This window comes from Carcharhinus amblyrhynchos, chromosome 8 (genome assembly GCF_965287045.1).
Source record: "Carcharhinus amblyrhynchos chromosome 8, sCarAmb.v2.hapA, whole genome shotgun sequence".
NCBI classification, from domain to species: Eukaryota; Metazoa; Chordata; class Chondrichthyes; order Carcharhiniformes; family Carcharhinidae; genus Carcharhinus; species Carcharhinus amblyrhynchos.
In genome coordinates this window covers 48,325,242-48,345,390 of record NC_137331.1, presented here as the reverse complement: position 1 = coordinate 48,345,390, position 20,149 = coordinate 48,325,242, and the positions used below count along the sequence as shown (strand labels likewise).

Here is a 20,149-nt window from a genome sequence, read left to right as displayed (position 1 = left end):
TATCATTCTTTATCTTTCTTTCTACCCTTCTTCTGCTACTTCAATTTCCTGCAAGCAATGATCTTTATTCCCTGTGTGGAGCTTACATTAGGTTTCTCCGTCCTTCAACCTACTTTTAAGATTACTGAACTTGAAGAATTAGTGACCACTGAATGAACTGGTGATTGTCACTTACAACAGTTGATAGGAGCTCAGCAGAAGTCCTATCTACTGCATGGGTCAATGGGCTGGGCTATAATCACAATGCAAGTCAAACATGGATATTTATCCAGAGTGGAATTTAATTGCTGTATCTATGAAGTGCAAGATGGCAAATAACTTTCTGGTACACCACTTCCCATCCTTTGAAAGTCCCTTGATGCAAGAGTGCAGACAGGTGGGCAGTCATATCTTCTGACTTCAACCCTCAGCCAAAATTCTTCAAGAGGGTCCAATGAATGCATTATCAACTGTCCAGGTGTTAAGATTGCTGCAGAACTCTATGTGTTGAAGATCTTGTAACATAACCTATATCAGCTGAAATGCTGGCCACTGCTAGATTACCTCACACTGATGAAACTCAAGACATTCTGCTTTAATTACTCTGGTTGCAAATCCAATGTGACCTCTAAATGCTGCAGTAAATAAATACATTACAACTACACTTGGACCAACATTGAAAGATTAGTTGACTTCCTGCCAGTACTACAATTAGTATACCATTTACAGAGATACTAATGCACCATAGATCCTTCTTTTTCCTGGAATGAAGGTGAACATTTTCTAATCCAAACAGGTATTAGGGAATTCTTTCAATTGGTCAGTCACTGGACTTCAGATTCTTATTTGGGAAGACATTCCATGCACGTGCCTTCATTAAAGATCCTAGATTGAGACAAATATTAGCTTTTTCTTTGTCTTTTCTATGTTCATTAATTATGTAAGATAGCCTCCCTTTTCCAACTAACCATCACAACTGACCATAAGAACTAGGAACAGGAGAAGGCCATCTGGTCCCTCAAACCTGCTCACCATTCAATAACTTCATGCGCTCAGCTCCACTTGACTGCTCACACACAATAACCCAAAATTCCTTCACTAGTCAAAAATTTATCTGTCCTTGCCCTAAAAACATTCAATGGGATAGCCTCAACTGCTTCGCTAGGCAGGAATTCCACAGATTCACAACCCTTTGTGTGTAGAAGTTCCTCCTCAACTCAATCCTAAATCTGCACCCCCTTATTTTGAGGCCATGCCCCCTAGTTCTTGTTTCACGTGCCAGTGGAAACAACTTCCCTGCTTCTATTGTATCTATTCCCTTTATAGTCTTAAATGTTTCTATAAGATTTCCCCTCATTCTTCTGAATTCCAATGAGTATAGCCCCAGTCTACTCAGTCTCTTCTCATAAGCCAATCTTATCAACTCCGGAATCAACCTAGTGAATCTCCTCTGCACCTCCTCCAGTGCCGGTATATCCTCTCTCAGGTAAGGAGACCAAAACTGTACACGGTACTCCAGGTGTGGCCTCACCAGCACCTTACACAGCTGCAATATAACCTTGCTGTTATTAAACTCCATACCTCTAGCAATGAAGGACAAAACTCCATTTGGCTTCTTTATTACCTGCTGCACCTGCAAACCAACTCCTTGAGATTCCTGCAGAAAGACACCCATGTCCCTCTGCACAGCAGCATGCTGCAATTTTTATACCATTTAAATAATAATCCATTTTGCTGTTATTCCTACCAAAATGGAGGATCTCACATTTACCAACATTGTACTCCATCTGCCAGGCCCTCACCCACTCACGTAGACTATCTGCATCCCTTTACAGACTTTCAGCGTCCTCTGCATACTTTGCTCTGCCATTCATCTCAGTTTCATCTGCGAATTTTGACACATGACACTTGGTCCCCAACTCCATCTCACCCATGTAAATCATAAACAATTGCAGTCCCAACACTGATCGCCAACCAGAAAAACACCCATTTACCCCCCACTCTTTTCTTTCTGTTAATTAACCAATCCTCTAATCCATGCTAATACATTACTTATAACACTGTGCACCTTTATCTTCCGCAGCAGTGTCTGGTGCAGCACCTTGTCAAATGCCTTCTGGAAATCCAGATACACCAGATCCACAGGTTCCCCATTGTCCACTGTGCATGTATGTGCTCAAAGAATACCACCAAATTAGTCAAAATGACCTGCCCTTCATGAATGCTGCGTCTTACCAATGGGACAATTTATAACTAGATGTCTCGCTCTTTCTTCCTTGATGATAGATTCAAGCATTTTCCCTACTATCGAAGTTAAACTAACCTGCCTTTTGACTACCTCCTGTTTTAAACAGTGATGTCACATTTGCTGTTTTCTAATCTGCGGGAGCCACCCCAGAGTCCAGCAAATTTTGGTAAATCACTACTAGTGCATTTGCTATTTCCCCTGCCATCTTTTTCAGTAAAAAGTCTGACAACACCAGGTTTTAGTCCAACCGATTTATTTGATAATACAAGCTTTCGAGGGGACTGCCTCTTCGTCAGGTGAATGGAGAGTTCTGGCCTTAGACAGAGCATATAAAGCACAGACAGTTTAGAGATTACTGATTAGAATGCGAATCCTTACACTTAACCTGCTGTTCAAGACCTGAAGTGGCCGACAATGTGAGTGGAAGGAGCACTGATCACAGGTTACTGTACTGTCTGGAGACAATACACATCTCTGTAAGTGAGGTTTTGCAAACCCAGGCAAGTCACGGGGGTTACAGATAGTGCGACATGAACCCAAGATCCCTGTTGAGACCGTCCTCATGTGTGCGGAACTTGGCTATCAGTCTCTGTTCAGCAACTCTGCGCTGTCGTGTGTCATGAAGGCCGCCTTGGAGAATGCTTACCCGAAGGTCAGAGGCTGAATGCCCGTGACCACTGAAGTGTTCGCCAACAGGAAGTGAACAGTCTTGCCTGGTGATTGTCGAGCGACGTTCATTCATCCGTTGTCGTTAGCTGTCGTGTGTCATGAAGGCCGCCTTGGGATTCGCATTCTAATCAGTAATCTCTAAACTGTCTGTGCTTTATATGCTCTGTCTAAGGCCAGAACTCTCCATTCACCTGACGAAGAGGCAGTCCCCTCGAAAGCTTGAGTATTATCAAATAAATCGGTTGGACTAAAACCTGGTGTTGTCAGACTTTTTACTGTGTTTACGCCAGTCCAACGCCAGCATTCCCACATCTTTTTCAGCACTCAGGGATGCTTTCCATCAGGACCAGGAGACTTTCATATCTTTATCCTCATCAGCTTGCCCAACACTGCCTTTTTCGTGACAGTGGTAGTTTCTAGGTCCTCCCGTGCCATAGCCTGTCATCAATGTTTGACATGTTATTTGTGTCTTCCACTGTGAAGACCAACATAAAATATCTGTTCAATGCCTCAGCCATTTTCTCATTTCCATTTATTACACCCACCTATTCATCCAATGTTTACTTTAGCCACTCTTTTTCGTTTTATACATTCGTAGAAATGTTTGTTATCTGCTTTTATATTCTGAGCTAGGTTACTCTCATAATCCACCTTACTTTCCTTTATAGCTTTTTTGTTGACCTTAAGACTTCCCAATCCTCTAGTTTCCCACTTTGTATGCATTTTCTTTCAATTTGATATTCTCCTTTATTTCTTTAAATATCCATGGCTGATTATCTCTTTTTCGAAAGTCATTCCTCATCACTGGTATATACTTTTGCTGAGCACTGTGAAAGATCGCTTTGAAAGTCCTCTACTGTTCCTCAATTGTCCCACCAAAAGTCTTAAAGACACTCAATGACCTAAGTTCCACAGCCTTCTGCGACAAAGAGTTCCACAGGTTCACCACTCACTGGCTGAAGAAATTCCTCCTCATCCGTTTTAAAGGGTTGCCCCTTTAGCCTGAGGTTGTGCCCTCTGGTTCTAGATTTTCCTACTGGAGGAAACATCCTTTCCACATCCCCTCTATCCAGACCTCACAGTATCCTGTAAATTTCAATAAAATCCCCCCTCATCCTTCTAAACTCCAACGAGTAGAGTCCTCAACTGTTCCTCATACAACATGCTCTTCATTCCAGGGATCATTCTTGTGAACCTCCTCTGGACCCTTTTCAACACCAGCACATCCTTCCTTAGATATGGGCCCAAAACTGCTCACAATACTCCAAGTGGGGTCTGACCAAAGCCTTATACAGTGTCAGAAGTTCATCCCTGTTCTTGTATTCTAGCCCTCTCGACATGAATGCTAACATTGCATTTGCCTTCCTAACTGCTGACTGAACCTGCACGTTAACCTTAAGAGAATCTTGAACAATGACTCCCAAGTCTCTTTGTGTTTCTAATTTCCTAAACGTTTTCCCATTTAGAAAATAACCTATGTCTTCATTCCTCCTTCCAAAATGCATAGCCTCTCACTTTTCCACATTGTATTCCATCTGCCACTTCTTTGCCCACTCTCCTAACCTGTCCAAGTCCTTCTTCAGCCCCCCGCTCCCTCAATACTACCTGTCTCTCTACATATCATCTACAAACTTAACAACAGTGCCTTCAGTTCCTTCCTCCAAATCGTTAATGTATATTGTGAAAAGTTGTGCTCCCAGCACTGATTCCTGAGACACACTACTAGTCACTGGCTGCCATCCAGAAAAGACCTCTTTGTCCACACACTCTGCCTTTTGCCAGTCAGCCAATCCTCTATCCATGCCAGGATCTTACCCATAACACCATGGTCTCTTAACTTATTTAACAGTCTCCCATGTGGCACCTTGTCAAAGGCCTTTTGGAAATCTAAATAAATCACATCCATTGGTTCTCCTTTATCTAACTTCCTTGGTACCTCCTCAAAGAACTAACAGATTTGTCAGACATGACCTCCCCTTGAGAAAGCTGTACTGACTCAGTCCTACTTTATCATGCATTTCCAGGTACTCTGATCTGATCTTTAATAATGGACTGTAAAATCTTGCCAATGCTAAAGTCAGGCTAACCGGCCTATAATTTCCCATCTGCTGCCTCCTTTTTTAAACAGCGGTATTACATTTGTTACTTTCCAGTCCTCTAGCACCTCCCTGCCTCCAGTGATTCCTGAAAGATCACCACCAATGCCTCCACAATTTCCTCAGCTATCTCTTTTAGAACCCCAAGGTGTAATCCAAGGTCCATTTGATTTATCCACCTGCAGGCCTTTCAGTTTCCCCAGAACCTTCTCCTTAGTGATGGCCACTACACACACTTGTGTCTCTGGAGCTCTTGTTTTGAAAGGGGATCAGAGGTTACAGGGAAAAGGTGGGAGAATGGGGTTGAGAAACTTATCATCCATGACTGAATGGCGCAACAGGCTTGATGGATTGACTGGTCTAATTCTGTTCCTTTCTCTAATGGTTTTATATACAACCTGAATTAGTATGAACTGTTTTTTTGGGTGCAAGTTACTGGAACTCTGGCACTGGTGTCTTCCACTGTGAAGACTGAAGTAATTATTCAGTTCCTCTACCATTGTTTTGTTTCCTATTATTACTTCTCCAACCTCATTTTCCATAGTCCAATGTCTATTTTTACCTCTCCTACCTTTTATATATTGAAAGAAAGGTCTTTCTATCTCATGGTACTAGCTAGCTTACACTCATATTTCATCTTCTCAAATTTATTGGAATTCTATGAGGATGTGACTAGTGTGGTAGACAGAGGGGAACCGGTAGATGTGGTGTTTCTCAATTTTCAGAAGGCGTTTGATAAGGTGCCGCACAAAAGGTTGCTTCAGAAGGTTAGGGGGCATGGAGTTGGGGGTGAGGTGTTAGCGTGGATAGAGGATTGGCTGTCTAATAGGAGGCAGAGAGTTGGTATCAATGGGTGCTATTCTGATTGGCGGTTGGTGACTAGTAGAATGCCGCAGGGATCAGTGCTGGGGCCTCAGCTATTTACCATTTATATAGATGATCTGGAGGAGGGGGCTGAGTGTAGTGTGTCAAAATTTGCTGATGACACAAAGATGAGTGGAAAAGCAAATTGTGCTGAGGGTGTGGAAAGTCTGCAGAGAGATCTAGATAGGCTGAGCGATTGGGTGAGGACCTGGCAGATGGAGTATAATGTTAGCAAGTGTGAGGTTATCCACTTTGGCAGGAATAATAGTAGGAGGGATTACTATTTAAAGGGCAAAAAGCTGCAGCATGCTACAGTGCAGAGGGACCTGGGGGTCCTTGTGCACAAGTCGCTAAAACTCAGTCTGCAGGTGCAGCAGGTGATCAAGGAGGCAAATGGAATGCTGGCCTTTATAGCGAGGGGGATAGAATATAAAAGCAAGGAGGTCCTGCTGCGACTGTACAGGGCACTGGTGAGGCTGCAGCTGGAGTACTGTGTGCAGTTTTGGTCGCCGCACTTGCACAAGGATATTTTGGCCTTGGAGGGAGTGCAGAGGAGGTTCACTAGGCTGATACCAGAGATGAGGGGGTTGGACTATGAAGAGAGACTAAATAGGCTGGGTCTGTACTCGTTGGAGTTCAGAAGGATGAGGGGGGATCTTATAGAGACGTATAAGATAATGAAGGGGATGGATAGGGTAGAGGTAGAGAGATTCTTCCCGCTCAGAAAGGACAGTAGGACTAGAGGGCACAGCCTCAAGGTAAGGGAGGCGCAGTTTAGAACGGAGTTGAGGAGGAACTTCTTCACTCAAAGGGTGGTGAATCTCTGGAATTCTCTGCCCATTGATGTGGTGGAGGCTACCTTGTTAAATATATTTAAGACACGGGTAGATAGGTTTCTGATAGACAAGGGAATTAAGGGTTATGGGGAGAAAGCGGAAAAGTGGAACTGATCCACTTCAGATCAGCCATGATCTTATTGAATGGTGGGGTAGGCTCGAAGGGCTAGATGGCCTACTCCTGCTCCTACTTCTTATGTTCTTATCTTCTCCCCCGTTACTGCTTATTTAGTTGTCCTCTGCTCACTTTTAAAGGCTTCCCAATCCTCTCGCCTCCCACTAATCCATGCCGCTTTATATGCTTTCCTCGTCAGCCATAGATGCCTTGTCCTCCCTTTAGCATGTTTCCTCCTCCTTGGGATGAAATTCTGTTGTGCCTCCTGAATATTCTCCAAAATCTCCTGCCATTGCTGTTCCACTGTCTTCCCTGCTGGGATCCCTTTCCAATCATCTCTGGCCAGCTTCTCCCTCATGTCTTTATAGTTACTTTTATGTAACTGTAATACCGTTACATCTGATTTCAGCTTCTCCCTCTCAAACTGCATGGTAAATTCTACCATATTGTAGGTTCTGTCACAAGCTGCTCAAAGAAAACCATCCCTTAGACATTCCACAAATTCCTTTTCTTGGGGTCCACTACCTACTTCATTTTCCCAGTCCACCTTACAATTGAAATCCCCATGATTATTGTAATATTGCCTCTTTTATATGCCTTTTTTATATCCTGATTTATTTTCTGAGCTAACATGCTTCCCTTTTCTAACTAAGCAGTCACATCTGAGCTAACATTAAGAATGAAGTCTAGGCTGCTAACCAGTCCAAATAATTACCGAGGAATATTTTAAACTTCATTTGTCACCTGGATGTAGTTATACTGCAGTGTATGAGAAGCCACCTAACTGACGTCCTCTCATATCGAGTCCAAGTAACTTGCACCCAAAAAAAAGTTCACACTAATTCAAGTTGAGCATAAAACCATTAGAGAAAGGAGCAGAATTAGGCCATTCAGTCCATCAAGCCTGTTCTGCCATTCAATCATGGATGATAGGTTTCTCAACCCCATTCTCTCACCTACTCCCTGTAACTTCTGATCCCCTTTCAAAACAAGAACTATTCTACTTCTGTCTTAAATACACTCAATGACTTGGCTCCCACAACCTTCTGTGGCAATGAATTCCACAGATTCACCACCTGCTGGCTGAAGAAAGTCCTCCTCAACTCAGTTCTAAAGGGGCATCCTTTTATCTGGAGGCTGTGCTCTCAGATCCTAATTTCTCCTACTAATGGAAACATCTCCTCCACATCCACTCTATCCAGGTCTTTCAGTATCTGTAAGTTTCAATAAGATTCCCCCTCTTTAAATCAAGTATCATCAGGCCCATATTTCTGCAAAAATAAATTGGCACAACAATTAAGCAAATTTCCTGGTTTTAATTCATCTTCCAGTAAAATCAAAAGGAAAACACAGTTCAAAGCAGCAGTATCAGCATTGGCTCAGCAAGAAATAAACTCATTTTCCCTGTTCACAGGCATAACTGAACCAATCTAACATTCAACTTTCTAACTTACCTTTTGATTTTCAGAGTCCCGAAATGTCAAACCAAAGTAATCTTTTTCCAGAAGGTTGAGCTGCCCACAGACTTTGTCAAAGAGAACTTGTCCCTTTGCACGTTTCTGCCAAAAGAGAGATTTCTCAGCGTAAGGACACCAATTAGCATGAAACTCAAATAGATCTTGAAGTTCATATCTTTCCATCACAAAAACTGTTGCAAGAGTCATTTTTTTTTGTTTCTAAACACTCAATTATATGCACAAATATCTGCGAAGCTGTTCCTTTGAAAAGGAAACCACTTGCTGAAGCAGACCCCACTGGAGGCATGGAAAATTCTCGAGCCCTCACTTGCCCCACAATACAAGATGTCAAATTTAACCAACATTAAAAATTAATAATGCAACTTTTTCTTCAGCAGTTTATTTTATACACACCCAATCACTTAAATTAATTTTTATAACTCAGTTATGGAGTAACGACTGTTACACTTGCCTGATAATTCAACAACTTATGTCAATAACTTCACTGGAAACCAAAACAAAGAATATATTATCTGCTAACTGCTAATAGCAAACTCTTAAAACGATACTGGTCAAAATAAATTTGAGGTTTTTTCTTCCAAAAGTGCTTTGTAAATGAAAATAGAGCAACAGCACTGAACTTTGGAGCAATAGTGTAAGGTACAAAGAATATTGGAGTATAGGTACAATTCATCTACACTACTGAATTTTCAATCCACGTGCCTTTTCATTGAGTTTGTATAGTGCTTACTGCAATCACTGGGAAGTACCAAGCAATGGGCAATTTCCTTCTTTGAATGCAATATGGTCAGAGGAAGAGTCAACTCCAAGGTCACACTTGTACACTTGAGCAGCTCAGTCAGGGTGGCCCTATTGTAATTCTTGGGTACATTACCCACTGATTGTCATCTCCAAAAGCAATTCTTACTTCAATTAAAAACATGGAATCAAACGCTTAAGATGGAAATAAACGGTGTTTAGCAAAAATGCAGAATCAGGCAGTAGTGAATCAACAGCTTGCTTTACACAATGCCTGATATCACTTTTCACTGAAGCCAACGTAAAATTGACGAACTATTGCCTCTCGCACATTTTTACCAAAAACAAGTTCCTACCTGAGTGCCTGCATAATTACAAATTACCCTTGACGGTTCTTTCTCAATATACTTCAATGACCTCCAAGAATCATCATCATTACATTAGTCAGAGAAGTGAAATATATGTATATAGGAGATTACAATTCCTTACTAAAAAAAACATCAACAGCACAATTTAAGAAACCACAGGATTTAATATTTTTCTGTGACTTAACTGACCTGCCACGTTTGAATGATCCCACCAAACACATCACATTTTCTGTTGAAAATGAAACTCCAGTCCACCTCTGATCATAATATAATCACATTGAGAGTGTTCCTTTAGTTAATTAGGCTTGGTATTGTCTCAAATGATAGGCATATTCCCATTCAAACAGATCAACTGCATAAGTACTGGAGTAGATCATTCAGCTCCTTTGTTCTGTTCCACCATTCATTTAAATCATGGTTAATCTGCACCTGAACTGCATTCACTTGCAATTTTTCCCAAAATTCCTTGATCCTTTATCTGTCAGTAACAATCTCAAAAATTTTGATTATTCCTGTAAATTGGAAAGTTGAATGTTAGCTTGTTTTTTTTTGAAAAGAGAACAATCCCAGATTTCCATTAACTTTGGTGTGAAATCTGCTTTCTCATGTCACTCCTAACCACCTGAGCTCTATTTTTAAGATTATTCCACTTGTTCTGAGCACCTGGAGAGCTGAACAGAAACAGCCACTATGGATTTGTGAAGGATTATTTTTGAGATTAATTAAAGAGGGAGGCAAATGGACATTTATGCTAGGACCTCCAGAATGCGTTTAATACATTTCACAACAGACTCCGAGAATGTGCAAAATTGACAGATATGGAATTGGTTTGGAGATAGGAAACAAGTGTAGGGATAAAATAAGTACAGGTACATAAGAACTAGGAGCAGGAGTAGTCAATTTAGCTCCTTGCGCCTGTTCTTCCATTTAATATGATCATGGCTGATCTCATCTCAGTCTCAACTCCACTTTCTTGCCCGTTCACCACAGCCCTTCAAACCCTTACAAATTAAAAATCTGCCCACTTCTTCCTTAAGTTAACTCAGCGTTCCAGCGTCCACCATGCTCTGGGATAGTAAATTCCACAGACTCACGACCCTTTGAGGGAAGCAATTCCTATTTTAATTCTGCCAGCCCTTTTCTTAAAACTACAACCTCTTGTTCAAGACTGTCCCACAAGAGGAAACATCATCTTCATGTCTACTTTGTCAATCCCCCTTATCTTATACACCTCAACCTGATCTCTCATTCTCCTAAACTCCAGGTATTTTCTCAAATCGACAGGATGTGTCGTCCAGGGATCTGTAATGTATTTATAAATGATTGGATAGTGAAGGCTGGGATGGAGGCACTTTATCTGAATGCACGAAGCATTCGGAATAAAGTGGATGAGCTGGTGGCGCAGATCAGCACAAATGGATATGATCTGGTGGCCATTAGAGACGTGGCTGCAAGGTGACAGGGACTGGGAGCTGAATGTCCAGGGGTATCAAGTGTTTAGGAAGGATAGGTGGGAGGAACAAGGGGGGAGCGTAGCTTTGCTGATTAAGGATAGCATTAGGGTGGTAGCAAGGGATGATATTGGAACCAAAGAGCATAAAGTGGAATCGTTGTGGGTGGAGATTAGGAACAGCAAAGGGAGGAAGACGTTGGTGGGTGTAGTCTATAGGCCCCCGAATAATGATCTGGAGGTGGGGCGGGCTGTTAACGCACAAATAAGTGCGGCGTGCAGGAACAGGACGGCAGTAATTATGGGGGATTTCAATCTGCATATTGATTGGTCGACCCATGTTGGACGCGGTGGGCTCGAGGAGGAGTTCTTGGAATGCTGCCGGGATAGTTTCCTTGAACAGTATGTGTTGGAGCCGACGAGGGAGCGAGCTATCTTGGATCTGGTGTTATGTAATGAGGCGGGTAGAATTAGGGACCTTGTGGTGAAGGATCCTCTTGGGGAGAGTGATCATTGTATGGTGGAGTTTCTGGTGCAGATGGAGGAGGAGAAAGTGGGTTCCCGGACACGGGTCCCTTGTTTGAACAGAGGGGAGTACGGTAGGATGAGAGAAGAATTGGCAAATGTGGACTGGGGGAGCGCGTTGGAAGGTAGGTCTGCTGAGGAGCAGTGGAGGATCTTTAAGGAGATCTTTCTTGGTGCTCAGCAGAAATTTATTCCAATGGTCAAAAAGGACCGCAGGAGGAGAGGTAATAAGCCGTGGATAACGAAGGAGGTGAAGGAAAGTGTTAAATTAAAAGCAGAGGCGTTTAGAGTAGCTAAGAGTAGTGGGCGAGAAGAGGATTGGGAGAGGTTTAAATGTCAACAAAGATTGACAAAGACGTTGATAAAGAAGGGTAGGAGAAACTATGAAGCTGGGCTAACGCTTAATATAAAAAAGGATAGCAAGAGTTTTTATAAATATATAAAAAGGAAGAGGCTGGCTAGGGTGAACGTTGGACCCTTAGAGGATGAGAAGGGGGACTTAGTGGTAGGGGATGGGGAAATGGCTGAGGTCTTGAATAACTTTTTTGTTTCGGTCTTCACGGAGGAGGACGTGAATAATTTGCCGGGTGTTAGAGATAGAAAGGTGGTAGGACTGGAGGGTCTCAATGACATTACTGTTACTAGAGAGGCGGTGCTTGACAGACTGGAGGGACTGATTGTGGACAAGTCCCCAGGACCGGATGGAATGCATCCGAGGGTTCTGAAAGAAATGGCGGAGGTGATAGTGGATGCCTTGGTGGTTATTTTCCAAACGTCGCTGGATTCCGGGGAAGTGCCAGAAGATTGGAAAACGGCTAATGTTACGCCGTTGTTGAAGAAGGGTGGCAGGCAAAAGGCGGGGAATTATAGGCCGGTTAGTTTAACGTCTGTTGTAAGTAAAATGTCAGAATCCGTCATCAAGGAGGAAATAGCGAGGCATCTTGAGGGGAATTGCTTGATAGAGCAGACGCAGCACGGTTTCGTTAAGGGGAAGTCGCGTCTGACGAATTTACTGGAGTTCTATGAGGATGTGTCTAGGGCGGTGGATAGAGGAGAGCCGGTGGATGTGGTCTTTCTGGATTTTCAGAAGGCGTTTGACAAGGTACCTCACAAGAGGTTATTGCAGAAGGTCAGGGGACATGGAGTTGGGGGTAGGGTGTTAGCGTGGATAGAGGATTGGTTGTCAAATAGGAGGCAGAGAGTGGGGGTCAATGGGTGCTATTCGGATTGGCGGTTGGTGACTAGTGGAGTGCCCTAGGGGTCAGTGTTGGGGCCTCAGCTATTTACCATTTATACAGATGATCTGGAGGAGAGAACCGAATGTATGGTGTCGAAATTTGCTGATGACACCAAGATTGGTGGAACGACAAATTGCGTGGAGGGTGTGGAGAGTCTGCAGAAGGGTCTAGATAGGCTGGGCGAATGGGCCAGGAACTGGCAAATGGAATTTAATGTTGGCAAGTGTGAAGTTGTCCACTTTGGTAGGAATAATGGTAGGAAGGATTATTACTTACGTGGTGAAAAACTGCAGCAGGCGACGGTGCAGAGTGACCTCGGGGTCCTTGTGCATGAGTCGCAAAAACCCAGCCTGCAGGTGCAGCAGGTGGTCAGGAAGGTGAATGGGACGCTGGCCTTCATAGCGAAGGGGATTGAATATAAAAGTAGGGAGGTCTTGCTGCGGCTGTATAGGGCATTGGTGAGGCCGCAGCTGGAGTACTGTGTGCAGTTTTGGGCGCCGTACTTGCACAAGGATATTTTGGCCTTGGAGGGAGTGCAGAGGAGGTTTACTAGGCTGATGCCGGAGTTGAAGGGGTTGAGCTATGAGAAGAGGCTGAATAAACTAGGCTTGTACTCGTTAGAGTTTAGAAGGATGAGGGGAGATCTCATTGAGACGTATAAGATGATGAATGGGATGGATAGGATAGAGGTGGAGAGACTCTTCCCGCTCAGAAAGGACAGTAGGACTAGGGGGCACAGCCTCAAGATAAAGGGGGGGGGGGGTGGTTTAGAACGGAGTTGAGGAAGAACTTCTTCACTCAAAGGGTGCTGAATCTCTGGAATTCTCTGCCTGTTGAAGTGGTGGAGGCTGCCTCGCTAAATATTTTTAAGACGCGGGTGGATGGGTTTTTGATAAGAGAGGGGATTAAGGGTTATGGGGAGAGGGCGGGAAAGTGGAACTGAGCCATGACAGATCAGCCATGATCTTATTGAATGGCGGGGCAGGCTCGAAGGGCTAGATGGCCTACTCCTGCTCCTATTTCTTATGTTCTTATGATACAGTAATACCAATATCCAGGTTTACTGATAACACCACATGAGATCGTACAGTAAACAGCATAGAGGAAGCAGAAAAGGTCATTGATAGATTAAACAGGTGAGTTATAACTACTGCATGGAGTTCAATGAGTGGAAGTGTGAGGCCATTCATTCTGGACCCATGAAAGATGCACTGCAGTGTTGTCTAAATAGTGATTAGCTAGGAATAGGAAAGATCAGAGATCTCAGTGGTTTCATGTACAGAAATCTCAAAGTTAACAGATTATATCATGCAAGTAGGAAATTATAACTCAGATCTACCTACAACTTCACCAACTAACCAAAAATAGATCAAATGGCTTAAAAAGGATCTGTTTCTAAAAAAAACACAAGACACTGACCAAAGATCACTGCCATCAGTCACCTGATGTCTGGCTTAAGTGGACCTCTTCTCTGGAAAACTCCTGTTGTGATTGCACTGCAGACATGCCCTGATGTGTTACTGCTCATGGAATTTCAAATGGAGGGGTGAAAAAGTCCACTTCCGTAAGGGACTCTTGAAGAGGACATCAAAATACAAAGGGCTGAACTTTAACTGTAATTCTGTCAAAGCAACCGAGACAGGTATTCAACTAAAATTCAAAACTCCCTGTGAAGGAAGAAATAACCCCATTTCCTGTGATATCAACAATCTTAAAATGTGTCCAAAGTTTGAGATGAGAAATCAAAAACATGATGAGTAGTTCATCAACAATGACTGCAAGACATGTTAATCAAAATTTTTTTAAAGTATGCAAACAGGAGGTTTAAGAACTGGTTTTGCCCAGACAGAAAGTCAAAGTCATCTGGAAGCACTGCTGAAAGAAGCTAAAGTTGATTCCAGCAAGGTGCAATTATCTGAACTTTAATTCAAATCCAAAGATTTTACAGGAAACCAGTCAACTTCAAGCAGCTACAACGTTCAACAATCTATGCCACAAGGACAATCAAAGGGCTTAACAGTATTTGTTTTAAACTTTTATGTGGACTTTGTGCATGTGTCTCAGTGTGTCTTTTCTCAGGTTTAGCAACTAAGCAACTTGCTCTTTGACTCAGGAAAACCTGTTTGATTGACTCCTTATTAAAGTAAATGCATGTGGTTTTAAAAGGTATCTACAGGAAAAATAAATTTTTAGAAACCTTTGTTGCAATGAACCAAGGGTAAATAAACCTTCACCTCTCCTCACACAGTCATAACAACAGGTCCAAAAAAAATTAAAAGTTTGAAAAAAAGAACTTAAGCTTTCATTTCAAGAAAGCTAAAAATAGTGTGTGTTGTACAACAGCAAGTTCAGGTTAGATTTCATTTGGAGTACTAGAATATCCCACTTTAAGCGGTAGATACATTCTTGGAAACCACATCAGTCAAGACTACATACATCAAAGAAATTTTCCTATTAAAATGTATGTGATAGCAAATGAGTTCCCAACTCAAGATTTTCATCTCTGCTAAACATGAAATACACAATTAATAAGCCAAAAATAAACAAAGCACAATGTAAATAAACTTTCTATATTTTGAGTGATGTAGCAAAGGACATTGGTTCTTTGCAAAGGGAACAGGCTTTATTTGTTCAAATTGGTCTATGATGAACCAAGATCGCATTCCCACTCAGTGAGTTCACTCCGAGCTGGACTCCAGTCATACCCCTGGAGTTGACCACAATAGGCTGACAACAGTCTATTGACCATTAGCAAGCCAGGGGTCAGTGGTCCTGAACAAAATGTTGTCAGGATGATGAGCTCTTCCTGGCCACAGGTGCCTGGACCAACAGTGGCCAGCTTCATGGCCTCAACATTCTTCACCCATCATGTTGGAGATTATTTGAGCACTTCAGCGGGCCCTGGGAGATCCAGCATGTAGTGGTGGTGATCATGGTCAAAACCGCAGGGTTGCTGTTACCATCCTGAGGTTTTGCTCTCCAAGGCAAAGATGTGTGAGCGCAAGAATAGACAGTCATAGGCCACTCCTCAGCTAGCACAAAAGAACTGCACAAGCTAAAAGAGAATGAATCTTAAGTAGTGCTGTGAACAGATGTCAAAGAGCTTAAAGTTTGTGTCATAGAACCTGGTGGTATTAACTAGTCAAATGCAAAGGAATTCTGGAAAGCTATGCTGTGAGAGGGGATTGGTAGACAAGCTGCATCAGTGCTAACTGTATCCTGGGACCTCAGATGGTAACCACTTACCAGTGAACCTGACTCGAGGGCTGAATCAATAGAGTTGGAAAGATACATTGCATGTGGTGCCCCGTGGGCAGGTTGTGTTGCACATCCCAACTTAAATTTAATAGATTGTACGTTAAAGGTTATGCCTAAAATAAAGGTTTTCATGCTTCACAAGCATCTGGCCCAAGGACAAAAGAGAATACACTGACCCACATTTTGCTTCCTTAGTGTCCAGCAGACACATCTGAGAGGCACTGTGTCATAACAGATGTACCTGCACAGCGCTTTGCTGCAAAAAAAATTATTTGCATGCCTGGAGGATTTCCGAGTGCAGGCCCATCCATTACCCATATCCTGCCATTCACTATTGATGAGCTGAGAACGCCAAGACTAGAAACTCAAGCATGCCTTTTTTGGCTGTGGGAAACCATCATAGTGCCTAAATGTTGAGGCTTTCAATGCAAACAATATTAGACTTCAGGCTTCATTTTAATGTCTGTAGCTCAGCGACAAAGTACAAGAGAAAATCAGACAGCTGCTGCCATTGCAGAAAATCCTACACGAGTTTGAAGCGTCAGACTCAGAAAGGGGAAAGAAATAGATTGGGAAGTGTCTGACAGCAGATTAAGGGGACAGGAAAAGAAGTGCTCTACATTCAGGAGTACAAATATGTTAAAAAATGAGCATAATGCAGCCACATTTCTGACTCTGGTGTTTATATGCATTTCTATTTCAATTAACTTTAAAATGGAAGGAAGCACAGCTGAGTGCACACATACAAATAACTGTGATGGGACAGTGAGAGCAAGAGGCTAAGATTAACCGAAATCGGTTTTTTAACCTGGCCCAATTTTGTAATTTTAGTTTCAAATCCAAGGCTTTTTTGCATCCTTCAATATTTTACACTTACCATTTTATACAGCTCCCTATTTCAAATCTCTTACAGGAATGGCAAGGTAAAGAGGGACAGGATGAACAGGCAGGTCAGCAGATTGTTTGGTCAAAACACTCCACAGGTTTGTTGGGCACATTGGCCTTTTCTTCTATTTATAACTCTCTAATTCTGTTCACAAGTAACGACTATGTATTCAGCTAATTTCTTCAAATCTAGCTTGTACATCAAGTTAAGAAATAGAACCAAACTGATGCAACAATAAAAAGGTGTGGTGGAAGAGTTTAAGGACTTGAAAATTATCAACATGGAGTCATGAGACATCATCTGAAATATGAGCTATCAATTTCAATAATTATACTAGTAATTTCAAACCTAGTACATCTCCAGCAAACACGACCTTTACTTGATGATTTTTAAATGAATAATTCATCAAGCTTCTCAAATTAAATTTAATGTAGTTCATTAAATGCCAGCCACAGGTTCATTACATTCACTGCAATTTGGAATAATTGATCTAATCCACAGCAGAATTCATATTATAAAACTATCATGTACTTCAATGCTTCTTGCAAAATTCTTGTTGAGTATTCAATAGGAGGCCTGTATCCATTTTCTAGATCTGTTATGCAAAATGCTTTGTTTACATTCCATTCGACATTAGTGGGACTTATTGCACAAATAAATTTCTGTAACACTTACAAAGGTGACACAAATGCAGTCTTCAGAAATACAGACAGAAGATTTTCTAGGTTTGGATTTCAAAGCATAACTAATCCCATTAAAATCGATGATTTGTCTGTTAGGTTTGCATTCAGAAGATTTTCAAATTATCACTTCTAACAGACTTCATCCAGAATGTACAGTGTTCCACTCACAATTAAAACAATTTATTCATGTGTTAATTACTATAATATTAACCACTGATTAGATTTAAGACAAGACTAGTGTAAGGAATATATATTTCAAAATTTCTATGACATTGATATGGAGAGAAACTTTTTGTCTGATCATGCAATGCTAGAGTCACTGGCAGGGCCCATAACTGTTCTCAAGAAACAGTGAAGAGCTGCCTTTTTGAACCAATGCAGACCATCTGGTGCAGGTGAGCCCACAGTGCTGTTCCAGAGAAAGTTCCAGGATTTGAGCTAGCAACAATGAAGGAATGCTAATACAATTCCAAGTCAGCATGGTTTGTGACTTGGAGGGAAACATGCAACTGACAGTGTTTCCACCTGTTGGCTTCCCTCATTATTCTATGATGTGGAGATGCTGGCATTGAATTGGGGTAGGTGTAATAAGCGATTAGGTGGATGATGAAGGGGCAACGCTCCAAAAGCTCATGCTACCAAATAAATCTGGTGGACTTTAACCTGGTGTTGTGAGACTTCTTACTTATTATTCTAGGTAGTACATGACTTTGGAAGATGCTGTCAAAGGAGCTCTGGCAAGTTGCTGCAGTGCACCGCCAGTGTGTGCAAATGCTGGAGGAAGTGAATGTGTAACGTGGTAGATAGGGTGATCAAGGGGACTGCTCTGATCTGGATAGTGTCAAGCTTCTTGAGTGTTGCTGAAGGTGCATTCACCTATGTAAGACTTGCAGGTACTGGACAAGCTTTGGAGAATCAGGTGGTGAGTTACTTGCCTCAAGAATTCCTAGCTTCTGGCCTGCTTTTGTAGCCACATATATACTGTATGTATGTATGCCTGGTTCAGTTACATTTCTGGCCAATGATAATCCTAGGGTGTTTATGGAGGGTGATGCAAAAATATTAACATTGAACAACAGGGAGAAAGAGAAAGATTCTCATTTCTTGGGGATAGTCATTGGCTAGCACTTGTGGGTAAAATGTTACCTACCACTTACCAGGCCTACGTCTGTATGTTTTCCAGGTCTTGTTGCAAGGCTGACCACAAACCATTTCAGTATCTGAGGAGTTGCAATTAGTACTTAACACTGCATACAACGAACATCCCCACTTCCAATCAAATGACAGGGGGGACTGTCATTGAAGCAGCAGGTGAAGATAGCCGAGTCTGAGGAACTCATGCATCAATGTTCCGGAGCAAAAATTGGCCTCCAACAACCACAATCACTTTTCTTAGTGCTAGATATGGTTCCAACCAGGGGAACATTTTCCCCTAGCCTCTCACTGATTTCAATTTCAGTAAGACATTTTGATCCACGAGTTCTGGAGTGGGTGGCCCACTGTGGGAGAGCCCAGGACAAGAACGCATAATCTCAAAAGGGGGTCACCCATTTAAGACAGAGATGAGGAGGAATTTCTCCCATCAGACAGTAACGAATCTGCAGAATTCTTTACTGCAAAGGGCTGTAGAGGTTGGGTGGCTAAAAACATTCAAGGCTGAGATTGACAGATTTTTAATCAGGAAGGGAATCAAGGGTTATTAGGATAAGACAAGAAAGTGGAGTTAAGGATTATGAAATTAGTTGTGATCTCATTGAATGGTGGAGCAGGCTTGATGGGCTGAATGGCCTACTTCTGCCCTTAGGTCTTATGGCCTTTAAATGTTCGAAGATATACAATTCTGACAAAATGGATGGTGGGCCAAAGCAGGAGTTATTAGGAAGGTGACAAAAACGTTAATTGAAATGTTGTGTTTTAAGGGTGACCTTAGAGGAAAAGAGTTGGAAAGACAGCGGAGTTTAGAAAGTAAAGAATAGCTGCGAACCCTATTTCTTGTGGAGTTTCACTGATCTGCTGCCAAGGTTGCAGAGGAGAGCAAGCCATCACTGTAAAGTCTGCAGCCACATTAGTTTCAGATAACACGGTTACTTACTTTGAAAACTGCAATGCAAATGGGTAGCAATTTTCTATAATCAGGATGCAAATTTAAAATGGAGAAATTTGGCGGTGGGGGGGACAAAATCAGGTTGTTCTTATACAATTATGAAAATTCAAAATAAGTATAATGCACTCTCGCTAGCAAACTTGAAGTTGGTAAATGTAATGTGCTAAGCTCAAATTTGTCCTTTTGTACAACACTGCTAGAACTCATCTGGTGTGCACAAACAGACATCTGTTAATCCTAATACTATGATTAGTCACAATGCAGTAAAACCTGCCAGATCAAGCACCTCTTTTGCCTTAATGATTCACAAAAACAAAGTACCACGTTAACCATTGAATACATCAATCCACTGTTATTGTAATGCTGACACTTTCTTTTCTGTTTTTAAATAGATCAACAAGCTTGGTACTAGCAGGCATGTTAGTTGCTAGGAGAGTGCTAATGAAAATACAATTGGAAAAGCCTAGAAAACATTACAGTGGAAGAGTAGATGGCTGGCGCGGTTAAAGTCAAACCTTTTGAGTAAGGCAGCAATGACAGTAAAGGAAAACATGTGCCTCAAAACTGAATGGCACACTTCTGTTCCTTGGGTGCTAAACAGGTGCTTAAGCCTC

The 20,149-nt window shown here is 42.1% G+C and overlaps 1 protein-coding gene across 14 annotated transcripts in view; it reads right to left on the bottom strand.

Annotated features, from left to right (window-relative positions):
• The window catches only part of LOC145346583 (band 4.1-like protein 3), a 191,912-nt gene that overhangs the window by 96,998 nt on the left and 74,765 nt on the right, over positions 1-20,149 (bottom strand). For all 14 annotated transcript variants that reach the window (XM_080194034.1, XM_080194026.1, XM_080194021.1 and 11 more), the window contains exon 4: positions 8,262-8,366. In XM_080194034.1, the coding sequence (XP_080050160.1) occupies positions 8,262-8,366 (105 nt within the window). The remainder of the gene's footprint in view (positions 1-8,261; positions 8,367-20,149) is intronic.